Source organism: Leuciscus leuciscus, assembly GCF_965113295.1.
Source record: "Leuciscus leuciscus genome assembly, chromosome: 21".
Classification (NCBI taxonomy): Eukaryota; Metazoa; Chordata; class Actinopteri; order Cypriniformes; family Leuciscidae; genus Leuciscus; species Leuciscus leuciscus.
Window position 1 is genome coordinate 12,879,898 of NC_138745.1, and position 26,342 is coordinate 12,906,239.

Here is a 26,342-nt window from a genome sequence, read left to right on the forward strand (position 1 = left end):
TGAATAATTATATATCACTTATAAATGATTAAATACAAAATGAATAGCAGTTATTAAGATTAATGTGGTTTGGAATTAGTAAAATGTGCTTGGAAAAAAAAACATGATCAGAAAGAGAGCATGCGCTTTTTTCCTCGGGGTTCCCCCCACACAACAGGATTTCTGATCGTAAATTTTCAAGGTATACTTGTACTTTTTGTACTCCATTACATTAACAATGAAAAAAATAATAGGCTTTCTTTTTTTACACCAATACAATAAAGTACATGTCAAATGTCACCATAACATAAATCTTTCCTCAATGATTTAAAAATAAAATGTTTTTTTCTTTATTTTAATGTTACAAGCAAATTAATCATGCTCACATAAGCTTTTATTTAAACAGCCAATGAAATTTATGAATGCAAATACTGGCAAAAATTTTTAGAAGAATAGCTATTTTATTATTTTATATTAAATAAAATTCCTTTTCATTACAAATGTGCATGACTTCGCAAAAGGAGAAGTTCTGAAGAATGTTCATGCTTATCCAGGGGACCAGGGGCTTAAAAATTTTAAAAAAAACATCATTAAAATGATCCATACAAGTATTTCAAGTCTTTCATCATCATGGCTGATTTTTTAGATTGCACACAGAAAAATTCTGTATTTTCACATATTTCCCCCATTCACTTCCTATGACATTTTTTTTATACAAATTGATGTTTGGCTTTTTTTGCCTTTATGACAGGACAGTTAGCTCATAGGAAGCGAAGTTGGAGAGAAAGAGGGGGACAGGATCGGTGAAGATCAACTAGCCAGGACTCTACCTTGGGACGCCCGAAGCGCAATTGAGCTATGTGTCGGTGCACTGCGCCAACATGTGACTATTGTTTAACGACCATTAAGGTTATAAATAGCAACTGCCACAAATGTCACCAAGTTTCGTACCATTCCGATAAAGTAGGCTAGCAATTTATAATCCATTTTTTCAGTCTAAAATGACCAAACACCATAGGGTTAAGTCACTCTAGACAGCACCGCTTTGTCAGACTGTCTTGTTGGTGAGATCAGATCTGTGTGGATCATACCTTCTGTTGTAGGACTCATTACATATTACAATATAAAAAAATATATACATTTCCTCCTGGCACATCTATTCTGCACAAGCATTTGCACAGTACTGTGTATTACATACATAGTTATTCACACAACATATTAAAATATGATTTAGTGACATTTCATTTCAAATGGAACTTTGGAAGATTCAATGACAAAAGGCAATATGCAGTATGTTGTCAGTCATAAGTACTTTATTAAATCACTGCATAAAAATGTAAAAATTAGTATTTGAGTGTTGAAAGGGTTTGAACATTTGTGACATTAGTGTGCCTTCACTCTCTCCATGGGGTGTGCATTGGGTCTCCCTGTTGTGTGAGCTCTGGAGAGAGAAAGTGGGATTAACAAAATAACAGCAAGAGATGAAGTGATTAAATAAAAGGAAATTTGCATTAAATACATAAACAGTGTATAATAGGGACAATTCTTTCAAGACACAAAATGAAGTTCAAAACGTAGGTTAGGGAGGAGCCTAAACATTCAGTCCTATCAATAATCATTACAATCATACTAAACAAGCAGCGGGTTCAAGCCTCCTCCAAGGACAGCAAGCCAAGTTAGTTTGCTATTAATATTTAAGGCTGAATGGGCAGGCGAACTAGTGAATTAACTTTCTTACCTTGCAAGTACTCTTTTCTTTCTTTTTTCTGGATCCTTCTTTCAGTTTTAGGTGCCTGCATTCTTCCTTTCCATGCATCGTCTACCAGAAGACATATGTCACAATATAGAGTATATGTACGCACGCACACACACAATGTAGAGAATTTGGGCAAGTCTATTGGCAGCCCTACCTTTCTGCAGTCTCTGTAGCAATCTCTCATTTGGGTTGATACAGTCTTTCCCACTCTTTTCCCAAGTTCTCCATTCAAGGTCAACACATTTATCTTGAGCAGGGCTGGCATTAAGGCATTGGTAATTTTCAAACAGTCCCGTTTGATCTCTGATTTTAGGCTGATAAGCAGCACAGCATTTTGCCACATGACTTCCCAAAATCTTTTTTTGGATATCATGGACTCCCTCAGTAGCCCTCTCATCATCAAAGGTTATCATTTCAGCAATCTCTTCTCTTTTGCAGCAAAGACCATCTGAAAAAGAAAGCTTTCTATGATCCTTTCCTTTCATGTTATATCTACATGATGTGCAGAAGGGAAGCTTTTTCTCCAATGTGGAATGAGAAACCAAACCACACGTCATTGCAGATCCAGCAAGCCTCGGACTGCTTTTTGCTTTGCACTTGCAAGCATGAAACGAACTATGCTTCTGATCTGAGACACCAATTGCTGGTCTTTGGTTCCTGGTCTCTTTCCCATTTCTGAGAGGAGAAGATTCAAGACTAATGGCAAGGGACATCTTTGGTAGCCGCCTCTCCGAAATGTTAGGCTGTTGTTGTACAATGGGTAACTTACTGTAGTAATACACATTACCAAAGTCAGCCAGCCAGCTTGTTGAGGGACGGTATGGTGAGTCTTCACGTTTAGTTGATGCACCAGTTTGTTGACTTTCCCCTACTGGAATAACATTAGTGTAAGACTGATTCGGCTTTGAGAGAACATCACTGAATTTAATCTGTGGACTCAGGGGTTTCTGAGGAGTTAAAAACCCATTCTCAACCATCCACTCATTTGAAGGCACATACGGCATCAAAGACTCTACCGACCAGGTAGAGGCCTCTAGTTGATGTGGAAGACCATGATATTTAGTAGATGCATCAGTTTGTTGATACTTCCCTACAGGAACACAATTTGGCTTTGAGATTATGTCACTGGGTTCAATCGGTGGGCTCAAGGGTTTCTGAGGGGTTAGAAGACCATTCTCTATCATCCACTCACTGGACGGCACATGAGGCATTAAAGACTCTACCGACCAGATAGAGGTCTCTAGTTGATGTGGAAGACAATGGTATTTAGTAGATGCATCAGTTTGTTGATACTTCCCTACAGGAACACAATTTGGCTTTGAGATACTATGACTGGGTTCAATCAGTGGGCTCAGAGGTTTCTGAGGGGTTAGAAGACCATTCTCTATCATCCACTCACTGGACGGCACATACGGCATCAAAGACTCTACCGACCAGATAGAGGTCTCTAGTTGACGTGGAAGACCATGGTATTTAGTAGATGCATCAGTTTGTTGATACTTCCCTACAGGAACACAATTCGGCATTGAGATACTATGACTGGATTCAATCAGTGGGCTCAAAGGTTTCTGAGGGGTTAGAAGGCCATTCTCTATCATCCACTCACTGGACGGCACATACGGGATAAAAGACTCTACCGACCAGATAGAAGCCTCGAGCTGACAAGGCTGGTTATGGTACTGTATGTCAAATGGCAGCCGCAGAATCTTGAAGGGAACATTGGAAGAGTTTCCATCTTCCTTTACCTCTGTATGAAAAGGCATCTCTGATTTTTTCTTTGGTTTAAGGCTTTGGGTAACAACAGATCTGCTAGGCTTAGGATACGTTTTAAAAGTTCTACAAGATGGAGAAGTTTTCACCACAGTAACTTCTGTACAAGCAGGGAGACAATGCTTACTGGAGTATCTTAACATCCCAGCTTCAACCTTCTGTTTATCCTTCCTTACTGCTAATGACTGGTAAGAGCACAAGACGACATCCTCTGAAGATTGTACAGATGCCAAGCTGCACTGCAAAAGGTCAGTTTCGTTCTGACTAACTAGCTCCATGTTCTGAAAGATCTTAAGCCCAGAAGGCATTTCATTGCATTTGATTTGTACCCGTTCGGCTTGGAGGACTTCACTCTTGGGAACCGCAGATAAACCAGTAATGTCAATAGTATTGGTGGCATTGCAATTTTGAGTCATTGTGGATGCACCTTCAGGGCAAGCTACTGATTTGTTATCTGAGGAGCAGGGTGATGTTGACACTGGACTGCCACAGCCAGTACCCCTACCTGATTCAGAACAAGTTTGGGACCTTGCTGCATGTCCATGTGAGTCTATGCTATGACAAAGGGGTTCAGTTTGCACCTCTGAGCTGACCATCTCACGACCAACAGGCACACGGTTTTGGAAATGGGATCGGTGGGTCTGGTGGGCAATAGTTGGAGCCACATGGGGAGTCATTCGTCTGTAGTCCAATATGGGCAGTTGAGCATGAGGAATCATGTATCCAGGGACTTCCAAACACGGGGGAAGTAGTGGTGGCATCATGCCGTAACCTTGAAAACAAAGAACAGTTATATTACGTAAATGTGGGTTTCCATGAATACATTTTAACAGACTGTTTGATAGCATTAACAGCTGGATCCTAGCCTAAATCAAAGGTCCTCAAATCACACACTTAAATCATGTAAAGTAAAAATCACGCTTCATATTATGAAAAACATGCAGATTCCTCCATACTTTCAATCGTGAGCTTAATGTGCTTGAGATCCAGAAAAGCAGCCATCAGGAAACTTTTAGAAACACTTTTTAGAAAACATCATGTTCATCGGGTAAAATGAAATAAAGGCACAGCAAATAAAGTAAAATCCTGAAAAATTGCTCAACAGTATAATTCAATTGAAATCCATCTCTGAAGAAAAAAAGAAATAGCAACCCTAACTATATCTGGTAAAATGAGAAAAGAAACAGGTATGCTTTAGAAGATACCTAATCCATGAAATCCACCGTAGGGAGCATATGGTGTTGGCATGGACCACTGATATGGGAAGAGAGGCTGGACATTGGGAACGTAAAAGGGTTGGTTTTGTTGGAGCTGCTCATCTGGGTGTAACACTCTGGAGGACAGAGGACCAGGGAGCAGAGGGGCCTGTGCATACAGTGATCCACTCAGTACACCTGCCATTGCAGCAGTGGGCTCGTTGGTAGCGAAAGCAGCTATACTTGAAGAACAAGTCAAGAGAGAGTTTTAATAATTTGGTCAGAATAGCCTTACAGTCAGGGTTTTGTTTTTGAAGTTGAACTGAAGCAGTTCTCATTTTTGTTTGGGATGATTTTAGACTACTTGACCTTTCTTATATTATATAATTCTTTCAAAAACAAGATTAACTTTTATTTATCAATCCACACCTTATTATGAATTTGATTTTACATGCATTTAAGCTTAGCATTTTATGACAAACAGTGATCAAATGTTATATATATTATAGAAGTATGTTGATAGCAACTGAATAGTTTGTTTAAACTATTAAAACTTCAATTAAACAAAGTAGGTGGCTTAGAGTTCACATAGAGCTTACCTTGAAGTTGAAAAACTTTTTCAGACCAGAAATAATCACAATAAAAGTTAATCCACAGTTTTCCACAAGTTTAAATCAATAGTGTGTTGCGAACCCAGAGAAAACCACACCCAAATAATTAGACCTATTAAATAGAATGACGTTAATTAGGATGAAGCATGAGCTGATTAGGCAGTCCAGCTGACTCTATTAGAAAGGCTGTTGATTCCAGAAAAGTTGTTTGGTGTTAGTTTAGTTTACTATTAATGCACAACAACTGCAAACACAGAAAAGTGATAGGCTTGTGTGAGATTCCAAATGCCTCACCTTTGACAAGAGTAGATAGCTGCAGTCAGGGGAGCGAAAAAAAATGCAGTCAAAATGGACAGTTCTTGTAGTTGATCAGCCACCCACGAGATCATAAGTGGATATTTCTTGATTAATACTCCTTTGCCATGTTTTAATAAATTGTATGTGATTTAGTAAAAGTTGTTAAATTCAACCCCCCACCCATTATTATTTTTTGTTTAATAAAGACATGGATTTTATATAGCCTATGTATCTATAGATGGTTTGAACAACCATGATGTTTTGTTCTCTTCTAAAATGTTTGATTTTTAACACACACACACATATATAATAATAATAATAATTCATTAAATTTATACAGCGCTTTTCTCTGCACTCAAAGCGCTTTACATATGGAAGGGGGAATCTCAATGTGCAGCATCCACCTGGATGATGCGACGCCAGCCATATTGCGCCAGAATGTCCACCACACACCAGCTTATTGGTGGAGAGGAGACAGAGTGATGAAGCCAATCAGTATATATACAGTGGGGAGAACAAGTATTTGATACACTGCCGATTTTGCAGGTTTTCCCACTTACAAAGCATGTAGAAGTCTGTAATTTTTTTTATCATAGGTAGTACTTTTCAACTGTGAGTGACGGAATCTAAAACAAAAATCCAGAAAATCACATTGTATGATTTTTAAATAATTAATTTTGCATTTTATTGCATGACATAAGTATTTGATACATCAGAAAAGCAGAACTTAATATTTGGTACAGAAACCTTTGTTTGCAATTACAGAGATCATATGTTTCCTGTAGTTCTTGACCAGGTTTGCACACACTGCAGCAGGGATTTTGGCCCACTCCTCCATACAGACCTTCTCCAGATCCTTCAGGTTTCGGGGCTGTCGCTGGGCAATACGGTCTTTGAGCTCCCTCCAAAGATTTTCTATTGGGTTCAGGTCTGGAGACTGGCTAGGTCACTCCAGGACCTTGAGATGCTTCTTACGGAGCCACTCCTTAGTTGCCCTGGCTGTGTGTTTCGGGTCGTTGTCATGCTGGAAGACCCAGCCACGACCCATCTTCAATGCTCTTACTGAGGGAAGGAGGTTGTTGGCCAAGATCTCGCGATACATGGCCCCATCCATCCTCCCCTCAATACGGTGCAGTCGTCCTGTCCCCTTTGCAGAAAAGCATCTCCAAAGAAGGATGTTTCCACCTCCATGCTTCACGGTTGGGATGGTGTTCTTGGGGTTGTACTCATCCTTCTTCTTCCTCCAAACACGGCGAGTGGAGTTTAGGCCAAAAAGCTCTATTTTTGTCTTATCAGACCACATGACCTTCTCCCATTCCTCCTCTGGATCATCCAGATGGTCATTGGCAAACTTCAAAGTTTCTGGTCTTGGCCATTGTAGAGAGGTTGGAGTGGAGAACAGGAGGGCTTCTTAAAGAAAAACTAACAGGTCTATGAGAGCCGGAATTCTCACTGGTTGGTAGGTGATCAAATACTTATGTCATGCAAATAAATGCAAATTAATTATTTAAAAATCATACAATGTGATTTTCTGGATTTTTGTTTTAGATTCCGTCTCTCACAGTTGAAGTGTACCTATGATAAAAATAACAGACCTCTACATGCTTTGTAAGTAGGAACCTGCAAAATCGGCAGTGTATCAAATACTTGTTCTCCCCACTGTATATATATATATATATATATATATATATATATATGGGGATGATTAGGAGGTCATGGTGGACAGAGGCCACTGAGCAAATTTGGCCAGGACACCGGGGTTACACCCCTACTCGTTCGAAAGACATCCTGGGATTATTTGTGTCCACAGAGATTTAGGACCTCGGTTTAACATCTCATCCGAAGGACAGTGCTCTTTGACAGTATAGTGTCCCCATCCCCACACTGGGGTGTAAGGGCCCACACAGACCACAGGTAAGCACCCCCTACTGGCCTCACTAACAGCTCTTCCAGCAGCAACCTGGTTTTCCCAGGAGTCTCCCATCAAGATACTGACCAGGCTCAACCCTGCTTAGCTTCAGTGGGCAACCAGTCCTGGGCTATAGGGCGATATGGCTGCTGGCTATATATATTAGGAACACCTGTTCAATTTCTCATTAATGCAATGATCTAATCAACCAATCACATGGCAGTTGCTTCAATGCATTTAGGGGTGTGGTCCTGGTCAAGACAATCTCCTGAACTCCAAACTGAATGTCAGAATGGGAAAGAAAGGTGATTTAAGCAATTTTGAGCGTGGCATGGTTGTTGGTGCCAGACGGGCCGGTCTGAGTATTTCACAATCTGCTCAGTTACTGGGATTTTCACGCACAACCATTTCTAGGGTTTACAAAGAATGGTGTGAAAAGGGAAAAACATCCAGTATGCGGCAGTCCTGTGGGCGAAAATGCCTTGTTGATGCTAGAGGTCAGAGGAGAATGGGCCGACTGATTCAAGCTGATAGAAGAGCAGCTTTGACTGAAATAACCACTCGTTACAACCGAGGTATGCAGCAAAGCATTTGTGAAGCCACAACACGCACAACCTTGAGGCGGATGGGCTACAACAGCAGAAGACCCCACCGGGTACCACTCATCTCCACTACAAATAGGAAAAAGAGGCTACAATTTGCACGAGCTCACCAAAATTGGACAGTTGAAGACTGGAAAAATGTTGCCTGGTCTGATGAGTCTCGATTTCTGTTGAGACATTCAGATGATAGAGTCAGAATTTGGCGTAAACAGAATGAGAACATGAATCCATCATGCCTTGTTACCACTGTGCAGGCTGGTGGTGGTGGTGTAATGGTGTGGGGGATGTTTTCTTGGCACACTTTAGGCCCCTTAGTGCCAATTGGGCATCGTTTAAATGCCACGGCCTACCTGAGCATTGTTTGACCACCATGTACCCATCCTCTGATGGCTACTTCCAGCAGGATAATGCACCATGTCACAAAGCTCGAATCATTTCAAATTGGTTTCTTGAACATGACAATGAGTTCACTGTACTAAAATGGCCCCCACAGTCACCAGATCTCAACCCAATAGAGCATCTTTGGGATGTGGTGGAACGGGAGCTTCGTGCCATATTGATAGGATAGCATCTTGCAGTTGATGGAGATTTGTGGGATGCACATTTGGGATTACCAGCATCCCACAAATCTCCATCAACTGCAAGATGCTATCCTATCAATATGGGCCAACATTTCTAAAGAATGCTTTCAGCACCTTGTTGAATCAATGCCACGTAAAAGGCAGTTCTGAAGGCGAAAGGGGGTCAAACACAGTATTAGTATGGTGTTCCTAATAATCCTTTAGGTGAGTGTATATATATATAGAGAGAGAGAGAGAGAGGCTACATCTCAGAATAATATCAGAGCAAATCAGACCATTCTCAGACACATTCCTAACTGGCATGCATCTCACAATGATTACCCGTAACTGGTTCTGCATAGATTTTGCTCATCTTAAATGAGTAGCAAAGAAGACGCCAAGAAGAAGAGCACCATATTTGGAGATGCCAGCCTTATATTAAACTAAGCTTATGAAACGTCTAATGATTTAAACTTCACCATATTGCACATCTCACATTTGACCCCTAAACAATATCTTGTAGTTGCAGACATTGGCTGTTCTTTTGTCTTGCATTCTTATGGAGACTGTGATCTTGTTGCAACTGTAGCACATTTTAAGTATTAGGATAGTATGCCCTGAGGATGGTCGTTTGACTGAAAGCTTGGCTATTAAATTTGCTGAAAGGATTCAAGTGTGCAGACAGTTTTATTTATTTTTTGAGATCTTCAGTTTTGTTTGTCTGGCACCTTGTTGTTCGTGAGTGCGGTGTTACTCCTTCAAAGTATTAGGATAGTACAAATATAAAAAAAACATAACATCACTGACAAAAAAAAGAGCACTGAGCACATACTATTTCATCATGTAATAGATAAAACAGACATAAAGACAAAAAAAAAAAAAGAGATGAAGGCATTGTTCAACACAGTCACAGCAAACAAGAAGGACCAAACTGCGACAAACAGGATGTACAAACAGGATGAATTCAAATGTTACAAATGTAGGCAGGCCACCAGAGCGGGCATAAACAGGAAGATGAGGTCAGACAGGATCCGATAGGCTGTGTTGTGAGTGCCACCGTCTGGACAGAGCAGGTAGTTGAAAGAGAGAGCAGTGGAACCAGACTGGGTAATGAATAAAGATTGATTCCCCAGTAATAAAGATTGTGGAATCACGTGTAAGTGCACCGCTGTGGTTTGCTGTCGCTGCTCTCCCACACAGAAAGCTCAATTTGTTCGATTGTTACAGCAACATACAGCCAACAGAACATGTGCCATATGGTCAGTACTCTTCGCTTCTCTCCTTAGTCTGTTGAGCTTTAAGTCTCATCATCTGGTAGCTGAGATAAAACCCACTTAAACCGAACTCTCTCCAAGCACATGAATCGTTCAGAGCGGTGAAGATGACTGTCTTCACATGTGTCTTCTCGTGTTTTCCCGCTATCATCTCTCTTATCTCTGTGCTCAGGCGATGGAGGAAATTATGCCAGCATGATCCAAGCAGCAGACTGTGGTATTGGTATTGAAGGGAAGGGAAGGTATTTCTCCTTAACCTGTCAGTCACTAGAACTGGGGGTTTTTTTCTGAATTTAAATCAACTCAGAATGATTAACTTTGAATCATAATAAAATGCAATTAGATTTGAATAGGATTTAATGCTTTCTCAAATGTGACTTGAGAAAGAAAATAAACTACTTTGTTTATTGCACCAAAAGTAAATTGAAAGGCAGCATTAACTTTTATATAAAAAAAATAAGAATCTGCTAATCATTTTAGAATAAGCTATTTCACGTAACAGATGTTTACATATTGACCACAGGACAAAATAATCACTGAATTTACTAGGGTAAACAATATATCTTGTCACAATATAGCACAATACAAAAATATAACAATATGAATCGTGGATAGTGACAATATGTATTGTGTATAGTTTACCCAATACCCATGCCGGAAAAAAATCAAATTTTTAGTTTTAGTGTTGGTAATACATTACACTGCCATATAAAGTTGAATATATATATATATATATATATATATATATATATATATATATATATATATATATATATATATATATATATATATATATATATATATATATCCATCCATCCATCCATCTTCTACCGCTTATCCGGGGCCGGGTCGCGGGGGCAGCAGTCTAAGCAGGGATGCCCAGACTTCCCTCTCCCTAGACACTTCCTCCAGCTCTTCCGGGGGGACACCGAGGCGTTCCCAGGCCAGCCGGGAGACATAGTCTCTCCAGCGTGTCCTAGGTCTTCCCCGGGGTCTCCTCCCGGTGGGACATGCCCGGAACACCTTCCCGGGAAGGCGTCCAGGAGGCATCCGGAAAAGATGCCCGAGCCACCTCAACTGACCCCTCTCGATGTGGAGGAGCAGCGGCTCTACTCTGAGCTCCTCCCGAGTGACCGAGCTTCTCACCCTATCTCTAAGGGATCGCCCAGCCACCCTGCGGAGAAAGCTCATTTCGGCCGCTTGTATCCGGGATCTTGTCCTTTCGGTCATGACCCACAGCTCATGACCATAGGTGAGAGTAGGAACGTAGATTGACTGGTAAATCGAGAGCTTCGCCTTGCGGCTCAGCTCCTTCTTCACCACGACAGACCGGTGCAGGGACCGCATTACTGCAGAAGCTGCACCGATCCGCCTGTCAATCTCCCGTTCCATCCTTCCCTCACTCGTGAACAAGACCCCAAGATACTTGAACTCCTCCACTTGAGGCAGGAGCTCTCCACCAACCTGAAGTGGGCAAACCACCCTTTTCCGACTGAGAACCATGGCCTCGGACTTGGAGGTGCTGATTTTCATCCCAGCCGCTTCACACTCGGCTGCAAACCGTCCCAGTGCATGCTGGAGGTCCTGGTCTGATGAGGCCAACACGACAACATCATCCGCAAAGAGCAGAGATGAAATCGTGTGGTCCCCAAACCCGACCCCCTCCGGCCCCTGGCTGCGCCTAGAAATTCTGTCCATAAAAATTATGAACAGAACCGGCGACAAAGGGCAGCCCTGCCGGAGTCCAACACGCACCGGGAACAAGTCTGACTTACTGCTGGCAATACGAACCAAGCTCCTGCTCCGGTCGTACAGGGACCGGATAGCCCTTAGCAAAGGGCCCCGGACCCCATACTCCCGGAGCACCCTCCACAGGCCGCCGCGAGGGACACAGTCGAATGCCTTCTCCAAATCCACAAAGCACATGTAGATTGGTTGGGCAAACTCCCATGAGCCCTCCAGCACCCTGTAGAGGGTATAGAGCTGGTCCAGGGTTCCACGACCGGGACGAAAACCACACTGTTCCTCCTGAATCCGAGGTTCTACTATCGGCCGGATTCTCCTCTCCAGTATATATATATCTAGTCAGTGACAGAGTGCAAGCATATTCGTCTAAAATAATTCTTTATTTTCAGCTTCAGAATCATGAATATTTTTATTTTGGTCTCACCATTGTCCTGTGCATTGGGTTACCAGCACCAAGTCCAAGCCTATTCATTTAAACCCACAATGTAATATCAAATTTAACATTTTAATCAACAATAAAAATCTTGTTAACCTTATACCATATGTCATGGAGTATCGCAACAATATTGTATTGTGAGTTCAGTATTGTGATATGTATCGAATCGTGACATAAGGGTATTGTTACACCCCTAGAATTTATACAAAAGACCTAGTGTTTAGAAATATCACAATTAGGCTACATTGTGTCATCTGTTACATATAAACTAACAAATAGACATTTAAGTTTATTTAAGTGCAAACTATTGAATATGAAAATGTGTAAATAAAGCTCTATAAAAACCTTTACAAAAAAAATTAAATAAATTCAATCAATCCTAATCAAAAGTTCTACACACACTTGCGGTCTTCACTCCCATTTAAACACTTGGGCCAAATACAGGAAATACAACCTACGTAAGAGGACAAGTGGTCAAGTGCAAAGACTGCATGTATGGGTAGAGACAGGCCCTTTCACAGACTTATTGACATCAAGGCTATAGAGTGCTGCAGAGAAGACATATTTTTGTAGGCCAAAATCCGGAAACGAGTTAGCAATTTAGCACTTCCGGTTCCACTGTCCTGAAATCAGTGGGTTTTTTTTAATGGGTTTTTGGTTAAGTGCCGTCTGTGGTGGACACAAGCTCAATATATTTTCAAGTTTTATTCAACGACATAAAATACATTAGTAACACCCCTTGTGATTTAAAAATATATATTTTTGTCTTAAAAAAGGCAGTTACTAACAAGTGGCTAAATGGGACTACAGAGGTTGTCTGGGACATTAAACGTCATCACGCTGAACAGGTTAACTCATCTATCTCAACTAGTCCCATTTAACAGCCTTATTGTGTTTATAATCATGCTCTACCTCCATCTTTCAGGGAATTTTTTTTAAAATTTATTTATTTTTTAAATAAAGACTGAAAAAGTTGTCAGAATCTTAGGGATGGTGACATTGAAGTCATGAGACCCTGGTTCCGTAGTTATTATAGCCTGTGTTTAGCTTTTGCTTAAAAAATTAATAAAAGTTGTGTTCATTTGTGAAGATTATACAAAACGTGTGAGTATCATTAACTTTTGTTAGTCACAGAGCTTATTTTCTGCAATAATCCAAAAGCCAATGGAAAAATCCTATTGGGGTCCATTCTTCGTACCTCACTTAATACATCTGAGATGATTTGACAGCTGCCAGATCTTATAATCGTGATAACTGATCTCTGGCTAATATCGTTCTTCAAACGAATTTGTGGATTTGATTAAAATATCTGGATTAAGTTGTATGAGATTACTTCACGTTCTTGTGTTCATTAAGGGCTAATAGATCGATACTCGAAACCATGATCAGGTAACACTTAGTTTATTTTTGTCAAAAATAGTTACTAACTCTCATTAGATTATTAGTAGACTATCTGCTTAATATCTGCTAACTCCTTATTGTGATGCTCCTCCAACAGACATTCTACTGACTATAAGTAACTTTGCAACTACATGTCAACTTACTAACCAGTCTATTAAAAGGCCTACTCTACTAACACTCTAATGAGAGTTAGTTGACAGGTGCAATATTACTTATAGTCAATATAATGTGTTAAATGGACCATCAAAATAAAATGAAACCAAAAACTGTAATATATTAGAATGATTGTTAAAGGATCATGTGACACTGAAGACTGGAGTCATAGCTGATGAAAATTCTGCTTTGCATCACAGAAATAAATTATATTTTAAAGTATTTTAAAATAGAAACCAAATTTTTTTTTTTTTTTTTATCAAAATAGTCAAATTTTTTACCAGAAAAAGGCAGAGACTTTCAAAAAACATTTAAAATAGTAATGTTTCAAAACTTTTTAATGGTAGTGTATATTATGATAGACTAGCCTACATGAATTATATATTTCTTTTCAATTATTTTTGGAATAATTATTAGTATTATTATTATTTTAAATTATTATCTTCCCTGGTTCAATAAGGTGGCCTACTCTTGTAAGGAAGTAGCAGAGTCTGGGACTCGCAGCTCCGCTTAAAAAATACAATCTAATTATTTTTGCATGAAATAAGCGTGCTCCTTTTGCTGCCTATGACAGTAACTCCAGGATGAGTCTGGATCATGTCAAATCGTCAACAGTAAAATCCAGATAACTGAGAAATCCCCGAACGTAGAATGCAGGTTGTAGGTTGCTGCTACTCTATTTAAGTCGAACTAAAGGTAACATGCACGTAAGTGGTATAAGCCTTAATATATTCGATTTCAAATTAGATTTAATTGCCAACTTAATGATAGCTCGAACTGTAAGATGCCAGAAACAGACGACGTGTATAAGCATAATTTAGCAGATCATCCAGAGGGCCAGGCGGAAGAAGCTTGTCCACGCCCCCTTCGGTGACACGCATGTCGCTGGTTCCTATCTACTGGTTTAATTCTCGGGCTGCTAGCATGCAGCTAGCTTTCCCGATCGAAGCGACTTCTTAAATAACGCTGCCGTAGCTCACTCGACGTCTAAAGGCCCGGATAAGTCACTTCATCGTTGCATACTGAATGCAAATGTTTTAAGTGCACGAGTGATCTTCGATACATTGATATCGATCTGGTTAATTGCAGGAAGGTATTGCTGTTCGTAGCTTGATTTGCTAATATATTTAGCAGCATAATGCTATATCAGTGATCAGTGTGTAATATGCGCTTGAAATCATGATCAGGGCGTCAAGGTGTTTGTTGTAGGCACCGGGTTTCGATACTGGAAGGACTGAGCATTTCTAGACGACTGCTGTCTGAGAAAAAGCTTCGTCTTTGTGTGTTGTGGATCCGACAGAAACGCGCAGCAGCAGCCGGAGTTCCAGGTAAGGTGACCTCTAGCAGGCCTGTTTAACAGCGTAGTGTGGTTAAGATCCGGATAACAGCATCCCTGCTAGGCTCCAGTTGTGATCAAATGTTTACTGAAGCTAAAACTCAGCATGTTTGCGTAGTACAGTAAGATGCTGTAGTATGGCGTAAGCACTATAATCGGAGATCAGCAATGATGCCGGAGCAAAACACGTTCATCACTTAAGAAATTATGCTAATATAACATTAATCTTTTATCTTAAACTGTATTTAAGATAATATAATATTTTACTGTACTGTGTGTATCTAGTTGTTTCTAAACTGCTTTTCATATATTTAGAGGGGAGACTGAGAAATTTGGGTGTAATGAGTTCATGTTGTTACATTACTGATCTCTGAACTAATGAGCTTTCACCGGAAAAGGCTCATGTCCCGCCAATTTACAAACCTTACCTCATGATAAGAGAGGCAGATGATGCCGACTGATGTAACGTATTATTTCATAGGCTGCATCTCACGTTTTCATAACTTCTCCTTCACGTGCTGAGTGGAGGTCGATAACTACGACGACTGACAACGTCATATTAGTTTATGTTTGGTGCAGTGGTTGGTTAAAGGCCCCCTGAAATCAAAATTATTTTTTTGCTTTTAGTATGAATATGTTAGCCTTAAGGTTATGAATAAGTTAATCCAAATCAATGACAAAATGTAGCATTTTAGGAGATATTTAAGTATTCAAAACTTAGAGTCCCTCACCTCAGCTAAAATGGACCACTGATTTTTATGACATCACAAGAACTTCAGCTTCGTCACATCTTCTGTCCAATCAAATGCTCTCTAGAATGTAAAGCGTCCCGCCCCCTATGCTATAAATACCACCTTGTGTGACCCATCACGGAGCAATATGGATTTTTGCCAGGGTCGATATTGTCCCCACCACTTTTTGAAGTCGCTGAAATGTTGTTTTTTAAATCAAGCTGCAGAGTGCTCATTGCCACTGCTAACAGTGGCATGGATACAGTGTTTTGTGGTTCGCGCACAATATGCACACAAATGTGTCCCTGCTTGATAGACAACCACTAATTAAACACATTCGGTTTGGATGAGAGAAAAAAAACCTATACGAGTGCGGATTAGAACCCAGAACCTCTGACACGCTTGGCAAAAGTTCTATCACTAGACCATGAAAATACACAATCTATCTACACTTGCGGCGGATCTATGCATTTATTCACGGGAATTCGGATCCACGGTGACATGCCCCCATGGAAGAAAATTTAGGCTATAAAGGCTATCATGATCATTTTGCCAACAATGAACCATGGATTTGTTTAGTTTATAATACGTTTTATTTTTTACTTAAACAAATACAACATATAGCCTAACATTCAAAACTCATCGGCTTAGACTGCATTTGAAGAAAAATAAACACAACAGTTTTCTGTAGCCTTGTGCGAACTTATTCAATAGAATTAGACTTCTAGAATGTTCTTTCCAGTGCAAAAAATTATATTTTTAATTTAATTAGACAACATTTTAAGGAAGTGTAGTGCAAATATATTTATATAATTATACTTCCATTATAGTTAACTTTCTTTCCAGTGCAAAACAATAATACATAAAAAAACAGCTAATAAAGAAAATCTAAAATATTGCACTCAAATACTGCATTCAAGCAATACAACACCTGTATGTATGCACATGGAAAATCTCACAGAAATAAATTAACCTTCAGACTAAGCACATTGTGCAGCTATTTTTTCCATGTGTACTTTTTTGATTTCTTTACAATGTCAGGCTAAACCTGTACTATCTCTTTTAATATAATCACACTCTTCACAACTATATTTGAGTTTAAAAAATCCACATGATTAACGTTACATAGCCTACCATATCAGCCTCTGGAGACGTCTGACGGACAAGGAACCTTGACATCGCTCCCTCCTGTGCCCGGACAATCGGCCTTGTATTCATTGTCCCTCACGCATTCCAGCCACGGGCAGTCATTTTCCCATGCAATTCTATATGTTTGTGCTCTTTTCTTTTTCGCCTGCTGCTCGGAGGCGCTCGGAGGTAGTCATTTTTACATTTCCCGCTGTTGTCACTTGTCGTCATCGTTGCTACGATACGTGACTCACAATGACTGAAACGACCAATTAAAAGGGCATTCTCTGATGATGTTCCAAGATGTTAAATTAGAAATTAGTATCTACCGCACCGTCGGTTTTTTTCTTATCATAGCCTACTAATGTCTTCGTTCATAGTCTGACATATATTAGAAGCTATGTGTCTGTCATGGATTTGCACTGAATTGATTCTCAAAAATACGGAACAAAGTGCGTTCCGTATCAGTTCAATACGGAACAAGACTTTTATGTGTCAAATACGGAACGATTCCGTATTATACGGAACGGTTGGCAACCCTAATTGTATAGCAACCTCCCCCCTCTACTACTACTGAATGCAACGTATCATGAGCACTTCAATATGTCCCGCCTTAGCTTCCTGTTTCTGTGGAAATTACGTCAACGCATCAAAGCTGCGTGTTATCATCAAGGGGGTAATCCAGCACCCAGAAAGCGTACCTTCTATGGGGGCATCCATTGGCTAACAAGCCATCACCTGCTGTTAGCATTTCATTGACTCCCATTCATTTTGGCGTCACTTTGACAGCGAATAACTTTACATCTGAGGTGTTTAAAGACTCTATTTGTCCATTGTTTATTTCTAAAGAAACACGACAATGTATAAAAGGCTCCATTACCTTGTATCTTACACTATGTAGAAGCCGTTTTTGTAAAAATAGGTGTCATAACCACGTGAGACTCTGTCACAGAGTAGAGAAATTACCGGATAGACAAGAGGAGAAGCTCGCAGGCAATCGGGGGGACGTGGAGGCATAAAGTCCGATAAAGGCAAGGGAGAAGCCCATAGAGAGTCATAAAGTTGCTCATGGACAGCTCCTACTCAAGCTCTCCGTCTCTGCAAGATTTGGAAGGGAATGATTCAGATTTCTCTTAGCACAGCTACTAGAAGACTTACAACTGTCAGACAGGTTGCTCACGTCACATCCACGTCGTCAAGCTCAGTTTGAGGCTGCGTGTACGCTCAGCCATCAGGAAGTGAGTGCTTCTAATTGACTTAACTTGTCTCCGTTGAAGTCTATGGGGTCGCTGTGTCCATTTATTTTACTGTCTATGGTTATCATCGAACATCAGACGCCGCCCACACTGCTGAGAGCAGTGTTTAGATGAATATGTAAATATGTGCTGCACGCTTTCCTCTCAACATCAAAATAAACGCAAAACAAAATTGACAGCAAGCATTTTTTAATAAAGCATAAGAAAAACATCTGATCATAGCAATGTGGATATGTTTGCAAAAGCTCTTCAATTCGGCACTCTAGTAAAGTCACGTTTATTTATATAGCACTTTATAGATTGCTTAAAATCAAGCAGCTTTTTACCGTATTAAACATGAAAAGTGGTTTCAGTGTCTCGTTTCATCAGAAGTATAACAGCAGTGTGCTCATGTTTTCACTCGCGGGTCGGTCTCACCTCGACGGAATGTGAAAAGGCAGAGCCTCCGCGCACACCTACCTATTACGTAATCGTCATGGACCAATGGTAGTACAAAGGTGTTTACCAGCTGAAGCAAACTTTTCTGTAAAGTTCGCTTTGGCAAGCTGTTTCCAACTCCAAACGAAATTCGTTTTGGCATGATTTTGTTCGAAATTACATCAGTTCGTTTTTCAATTTTGCATGAAGTATATCAGGGCCTTAAGCCAGAAATATGCAATGAATCACTAATAAAAATTTAGTAATAATATTACAGTTAGTATCCCCAAAATAGCTTGTTACAACCAGTTTTTTTTTTTTTTGTCTCAACCCCTTGTGATATAAAATGCAACAATCCAATAATCTTTAGATTCATTTTCGTAATTGTCACTAAAAAGTTCAACTTGCATGTTCACTTGACTTACCATTTAATGGAACAAGAAAAAGCTGACATTCAGCGGCTGGAAAAAATTGCCATTTCTTCAGCGTCTGCGCCATGAGGGGCCCGGCCACCTCAGTCACTGTGCCCCCATACCTGTGCTCCATTAACAACCATGATACAGATGGAACAGACATTATAAAGTTCTCATGCTATTCTTCTGGTAGGATCATTTTCTTAAGCAAAATATCTCCCCATTCACTGATGCGTCCAGGTTGCACTCAGTCACCATTATATGTTTGGTCTTAAACGCAACTACTTTCATGTTTTGCCGCAGGACCGCAATTGCAAGTAAATTTTCTGTCATCTTTGCAGGACTGCGATATGAAGAGTGTACAAAGTAACATCTTTAGCAACAGCGTGAAAGTGAATTGCACATAACAGGCACAATAGCAGTATAAACAGAGGTATCTGTTGGTTCAATATGTGTCACGTGACTTAACATGCTTCATTGTTTTCAAATACCACACAACGCAAAAACTGCGTTTTCAAAAAGCTCAGTTTTCACAGGACAAAAACGCTGTCTCAGTGTGGACGGAAGTAGAAATATGAATTTTTCAAAATATGGATTTTCAAACGAAAACGTATTAGAGTGGACTGCCACACATGTTGTGTTTTAGCGTCTGTTGTATCAGAAAGAGAAGCTTCTACCAAAATAAAAAGCTGTTTTAGTGTTTGAAAGCAAAAAAAAAAATGTAATTAAGTGTTAGTACTGTAATTTTACATTTGTTCTATAAAATATTATTATTATTATTATTATTGAATACTTTTATTAAAAACAAATATTTTTTTTTTCTCTGATGTAGATATCTCCCTATACCTCATGCTTCCTTTTCTCTAAATCCCAACATCCTCCAAGACAGCTGAACACCGGGGAGTGCTGTAAAAGCTGTGACTCAGCATGGTAGAGGCATAACCTTAATTTCTAAGTATTCTGGGAACAGGCCATTGCAGAAAGGAACCTTTACGCTTTGACATCAGAAAGCTGGTTGAAAACTCATGGGATACGAACATGTCGGAGGTTGGAGAGCGTCGGCCAGTCAACGCAGATTATGCAGTTTCTGTGCTGGAACAGCTGAAGTATTTCTACGAGCAGAAGTTGTTGACTGACATCACTCTGCTGGTGGAGGAGAATGAGTTCCCCTGCCATAAGATGGTGCTGGCCACCTGCAGCTCTTACTTCAGGTGGGTAGAGCAGGGGTTTGTGAATACACAATAATAATTTGTTACATTTATATAGGCTACTCTCCAGATTAACTCATATTTCTATTAAAGGGTGAAGATCCTCCTTTATGCCTCTCATGCTAGAATCCATTATTACTGAAGCATTTTTGATGGACTGTGATAGATTGAACTTTCCGTTATTTTTTTATTTGACTCTTATGAAAATATTTTTAATGAAGTAAGACCAGATCTAGTTTTTGAATTTTTATCTAAGATAAAGTTTAAAAACCTATTTTAATCGCTATTTTAATACATCTTGCTCACCATGAAAATAGCTGAGGTAGCTGGCATGGTGTTAAACTGTAAACAAACAAAAAAGAAAGCTTTAGAATTTGTGTACATGTATAAAAGTGTTACAGGTTTCAATTATGCTATTTCACAATTTTGAGTTTTCTGCATCACAGAAATGTTGCTCTAGTCTAAATACAAAAATGAAGACAATGTTTTTGCTAATCAGCTCTCACCAGCCTCAAAGTTAACTAGTGTTGTCACAGTACCAAAATTCCAGTAGTCGGTCCAATGGCAGTTCAATTTCATGGTTCTTGGTACTAATTTCGGTACCATAGCAAAAACTGTTGAAACTATTTTATTTAACTGTTTTAAAATGTATATATTTTTTATTAAATGTGTTTATGATGATGATGATAATTTAAGTAAAGAAAATATTAAAATGATAAAATATATATATTTTTTTAACAAACTGAATAATTGATGACGGGACTTTATTATTAGGTCTGCATTATTTATCTAATATTACAACGGCCCGGAGTCAATTATTCCACTTTATACTACGGTTACCACAGCTCATGAAATTGTGCAGATGTTTTATTTCAAGACATTTGTCAGGTTTTTGTCCTTAAACTCCCTTGTGTAATAATTTCTTACGCATCTCATCCCAAGCCTCCTTTGCCAATTCCAAAACATAATTTAAAAGATGGTAACAGAGGCTTGAGCATTTTGATATGCTGTTATTGGAGAGAAGACACTGATAGATTACTTAAGTGTGTGTGTGTGTGTGTGTGTGTGCGCGTGCGCGTGCGCGTGCGTGCGTCTCTCAACAGTGTTCGGCAGCAGCGTCTCTATTAAAGTCTAGGGCTGGGCATTGACACAAATTTCATGATTCGATTCTAATTTGATTAACAAACTGGCAATTTACATCTTGGTGCATATCACTAACTATTAGAGGCTATAGTGCAATCCTTTTTTTAATTGATAGGCCACATCCACACGAAGCCAGAGCTTTCCCTATCCGATTTTTTTTTTTCCCGTTCCAAAAACACGGCGTCGTCTCAAGAAATATCTGCGTACACGAAACCACTGAAACCGACTCAAAACGATGTAGTATACATGCCAGACCAGTATGTGGCGCTGTAATTCTGCCACAGACATACACTAAAAACGGAGAAGAAGACTTAAAGCATGAGCATAAACCTTGCGCGCTGTATACAACAATAATATTAGGCACAGTAGCTTCTTTTTTTCTTTTCTTTTTTCTTTTTTAAACAAGAACTTTGTTGAACAATATGAAAAACCATAAATGTAGTTGCTGTGACTTAACGGTGTCTGACTAGTTGACACTTGGTGTGATGACATCATCGTTTCACAAAATGTACGGATTGGCCGTACACACGAAAACGCAAGGGCGGCGTTTTCAGATTTATCCACCTTGGGACCCGGTTTCAAAAAATAGCGGTTTCAGTCTCCGAAAACGCGTCTCCGTGTGGACAGGCCCTAATATTAAGAGAGTATTAAAAGATACAGTGTATGTCTAACAGTATTCAGGTAGAGAAACTGAATAATAAAAAGTAAAATAACACAGCATAGTTTCCACTGTATAAATTAAAGATAGATTTTATAAATTAAATGTATACATTATAAATTAAATAGATTAAAAATAGCTTACTTTAACATGGGTTAATAGATTAATCCTTGTTAAAGCTACAAAAGTTATACAGTCAAGAGCAGTGAGTGGTTTGTTTTCCTCGTCTCTCTCTCTCTCTCTCTCTCTCTCTCTCTCTCTCTCTCTCTCTCTCTCTCTCTCTCTCTCTCTCTCTCTCTCTCTCTCTACCAAAGAGACTGGATGACCACTCTCGGTTCCTTAGCGTATAGGAGGAATGAACCCTCTTGTCAGTTGCATGGTCTTTGTGTGGGGAGGCGGCTCCACGGCGCTTGTCAGTCACATGGTCTTTGTATGGGAAAGCGACTGCTTGCGGCGACTGCCGGGAGAGAGAAAAGACGCTAGTTGTGAGTTGGAGGGAAAAAAATAAATAAAAAGATGGAATTTGTTTCAAAGCCAAACGCGACAGCGAGCCCGATCTCATGAAAATGCGTATCTATACCACGAATGTTATTTCTCGTGCCATTTATACGCCAAAAATAGTTTTTGCGTGCATATGATACGCACTTTATGGCGTGTAATACGCACGCACTCCTCACCCCTAATCCTAACCAAGTATTTTCAGTGCGTAGCATATACACGCAATAAAGTGCGTCTCCGTCTTCCCGACAGTAAGTTACACAATCACTCGGGCGTTTAGTCGACAAAGTAACAGTGCAAAATGGTGTGATATGGCTGAGGCTTTTTTATTATTTGTTTACAAAGGTCCTAACCGGCAGTTTTGCCTGTTATGGAATGTATCACTATTTATGTCTGAGCCTAATGTTTAATATTTTTTGAAGTGCAATTTTGTTTACATCCATTTTATTTATTGTTTTTGGCATTTATTCAAGTGAATTTTTTTGTTAACAGACACTGAGAGTCCATTGCTTTTATTGTATTATTATTTTTTTTTTTTTTGTGGATATTTAAAATGTTTTCCGTTTTCAATGTTTAATATTCTTAAGAAATAAAAGTTTATAGATCTTTGAAATGGTGTACCTGCATTATTATGCCATTATCATTATATTAGATGAAAATGGTCTCGAACGACAATATTATCGTTTATCGCAATCATTTCTTGGACAATTTATCGTCCAGCAAAATTTGTTATCGTGACAGGCCTACTAGTAAATAACATGTTTTGTTTAGTAGCCTAATATTTAGGTTTTGTAAATTACAGAAACTTTTTCCTCAGACTCCAGATTTAAAGAAGAACTTTAATTGATGAGTCAAGTTTTTTCCATATGAAATGTAGTTATTTGTTTTGACCCGTGTTGTTTTTTGTTTGTGTTCCTCTAGGGCCATGTTTATGAGCGGGCTCAGTGAGAGCAAACAGACCCATGTTCATCTTAGAAACGTTGACCCCATCACACTGCAGACCATCATAACATATGCTTACACCGGCAACTTGGTCATCAACGACACCACTGTGGAACCTCTGTACGAGACGGCCTGTTTTCTTCAGGTTAGAAAGACATGCACACAACACAGTCTTCCACAGATTAACTCGTTAAATATATCCGTTTACACGCACAATGCTCACACTGACTTGTTTTAACAAGTTTTCCATTTGCTTCAATCACAAAACCTATGGGTCACATATTACTGTTACAACATGCAAGTTGCAGACTTTGAGCAGCACAGTCTGGCATTTTTAGAGGTCTCTAAAATGTCCACAAAACAAATGGTCATCAGCCAATAAGGTGAATGGCTGATCATCGTGAAATTTGGGATGTTCAAGCATTGTGTACCAAATTATTTTGAGAATTGGCCAAAAGGAGCTTTTCAATAAATGTTTCTCACTAAAACCAACTACTTTTTAGAAGCGGGCCAGTTAGAGAATCTCAATATCTACAGTACAGTTGTTTAATTTTTATGTCTACTTATTTTTGTCTTTCATTGATTTCCTCTCAGGTGGAAGATGTTTTACTGCAGTGTCGAGAATACTTGGTCAAGAAAATCACAGCTGAAAACTGCGTCCGCATGCTAAGCATCGGTGACCTGTTCAGTTGCACAGAGTTGAAGCAAAGTGCTAAGCGCATGGTGGAGCACAAATTTTCTGTCGTCTACAGACAGGAAGCTTTTCTGCAGCTCTCGCACGAGCTCTTGCTGGACCTTCTGAGCAGCGATAATCTCAACGTGGAGAAAGAGGAAACGGTACGTGAGGCGGCCATGCTGTGGCTGGAATACAACATGGAAGCACGTTCTCAGTATCTCTCCTCCGTCCTCAGCCAGATTCGAATTGATGCGCTTTCTGAGGTGACCCAACGTGCCTGGTTCCAAGGGCTTCCACCGAATGACAAATCAGTGGTAGTGCAAGGCCTGTACAAGTCAATGCCAAAGTTTTTCAAGCCCAGACTGGGCATGACCAAGGAAGAAATGCTGATTTTTGTGGAGGCCGAACCGCCAGCTGAAAGCCACCCGGTCGTAATAGGTCCACGTCACACAGTGGTCTGTTATAGTCCTCAAGCAGAGAAAGTCTATAAACTGTGTAGCCTGCCTGGAGACTTGCAGAAGGTTGGGACATTAGTCACCCCAGACAATGATGTGTACATTGCCGGTGGACAGATACCACTGAAGAGTGCGCTAGCTACCCACGGCAGCAAAAGCAGCAAAAGCGGCAAGCTGCAGGCTGCCTATTGTTCAGTGGACACCTTCTACTGGCTGGATGCCCAGCAGAATGCATGGGTGGCTAAAACACCCATGCTTTACGCTCGCACTAAACCGTCGCTGGTGTATTGTCAGGGTTTCATCTACGCTATAGGCGGTGATAACGTGGGCGGCGAATTGAATAAACGCACAATGGAGCGATACGATTGCGAGCAGGATGAATGGAGTGTGACCAGCCCTCTTCCCTGCGCGTGGAGTTGGAGCACAGCGGTAACAGCCCGGGACTGCATTTACGTCATGACACACGATCTCATGTACTGCTACTTCCCTCGTGCTGACACTTGGGTGGAAATGGCCATGCGGCAGACAAGTCGTTGCTTTGCTTCCGCTGCTGCGTTAGGGGATCTCCTCTTCTATATTGGTGGTCTACATGTGGTGGGCAACTCCGGTTTGCGTTTGCCGACGAGCACTATCGATGGGTCCTCTGTTACGGTAGAGATATACGATGTCAACAAAAATGAATGGCGTCTAGCTGCCAACATCCCAGCCAAGCGGTACTCTGACCCCTGTGTGCGTGCTGTGGTGCTACTGAATACGCTATGCATCTTCATACGCGAGACGCACTTAAACGAACGGGCAAAGTATGCTCTGTATCAGTACGACCTGGAGCTCGACTGCTGGTCCTTGCGGCAGCCTGTGTCAGAGCGTGTGCTCTGGGACCTCGGCAAAGATTTCCGCTGTGCCGTGGGTAAATTATACCCGTCCTGCCTTGATGAATCGCCCTGGAAGCCACCCACTTACCTCTTCTCACCTGATGGAGCTGAGGAGTTTGAGGTGGATGAGGGCATGGTGTTACTGCCTCATGTATAGTTAATGGCATCATCTTTGAAACTTGTCCTGTAATTTATCCACTGTTCTGAAAGTTGATTGAGCTTATGGACAGACTTCCCTTAATGCCTAATGTGCTCATGAAGATCAAATATTTAATTGGAATCTGAAACGTTTCATTTCTAATTTTGACCCGCCTCAGACATGTGTAGATTTAATTTTCTCATAGCAAGTTTGAGAACATTTCATTTGTCACCATTACAAGTTTGGTATTCTGTTTCGGCATTTCTGTTTTGGCATACTGTTTAATTTGATGGTGTAAATGGATCATGATGCGATTAAACCTCCTTTGGTGGAAAATGACAACTGTACACCCGACTTATTAAATTTATCACTGTTCTTTTGTCTGGTTCATTTTCCAGAAATGTATTGCTCACCTTTCTCCCAAATGTCAGCAGGGTGCAGTAGGGTTTGGTGAGATATTTCGTACTGAATGTTATTTGATGTTTTGATTCGCCGCTGGTTTGGTGACTTGCTTGACATTGATGTTGTTGTTGTTGTTGTTGTTGTTGTTGTTGTTGTCGTCTGTATCATCATAGTTCACATGTTATATACACGCATACATGCATATGCATGCATGCATACAGTGTTTCCCATTAATTACCTACACTGTTGTGGCCCGCCATAGTCTTATCTGTGTCGCCACAGCTTCATAATGAATCGAAAATATTTTTTAAATTCTCATAATAACATAAAAGGTTGCTATCGTTGATTTGCGCCATTGCTTTGGCAACATATCTGTCA

The 26,342-nt window shown here is 40.1% G+C and overlaps 2 protein-coding genes across 5 annotated transcripts; one reads left to right on the forward strand and one right to left on the reverse strand.

Moving 5' to 3' along the window:
* Positions 1-119: 119 nt before the first annotated feature.
* Positions 120-17,434, reverse strand: LOC309485727 (uncharacterized protein). Of its 4 annotated transcripts, none has more exons than XM_082152706.1 (5): positions 15,455-17,434; positions 4,711-4,943; positions 1,890-4,277; positions 1,718-1,798; positions 120-1,420 (listed from the first exon to the last, which is right to left on the reverse strand). In XM_082152706.1, exons 1-5 carry the CDS (start codon positions 15,457-15,459, stop codon positions 1,374-1,376), a joined length of 2,754 nt encoding a protein of 917 aa, XP_082008832.1. In that variant the 5' UTR covers positions 15,460-17,434; the 3' UTR covers positions 120-1,373. The 4 variants fall into 4 exon arrangements, with proteins under 4 accessions (XP_082008832.1, XP_082008833.1, XP_082008834.1 ...); XM_082152707.1 differs by lacking the exon at positions 15,455-17,434 and adding an exon at positions 5,301-5,389 and having other exon boundaries at positions 4,711-4,938; XM_082152708.1 differs by lacking the exon at positions 15,455-17,434 and adding an exon at positions 5,301-5,389.
* A 2,356-nt stretch (positions 17,435-19,790) lies between these two features.
* On the forward strand, positions 19,791-25,937 carry kbtbd2 (kelch repeat and BTB (POZ) domain containing 2). The gene is made up of 3 exons (XM_082152749.1): positions 19,791-20,182; positions 23,400-23,565; positions 24,015-25,937. Exons 1-3 carry the CDS (start codon positions 20,010-20,012, stop codon positions 25,578-25,580), a joined length of 1,905 nt encoding a protein of 634 aa, XP_082008875.1. The 5' UTR covers positions 19,791-20,009; the 3' UTR covers positions 25,581-25,937.
* The last annotated feature ends 405 nt before the right edge of the window (positions 25,938-26,342 follow it).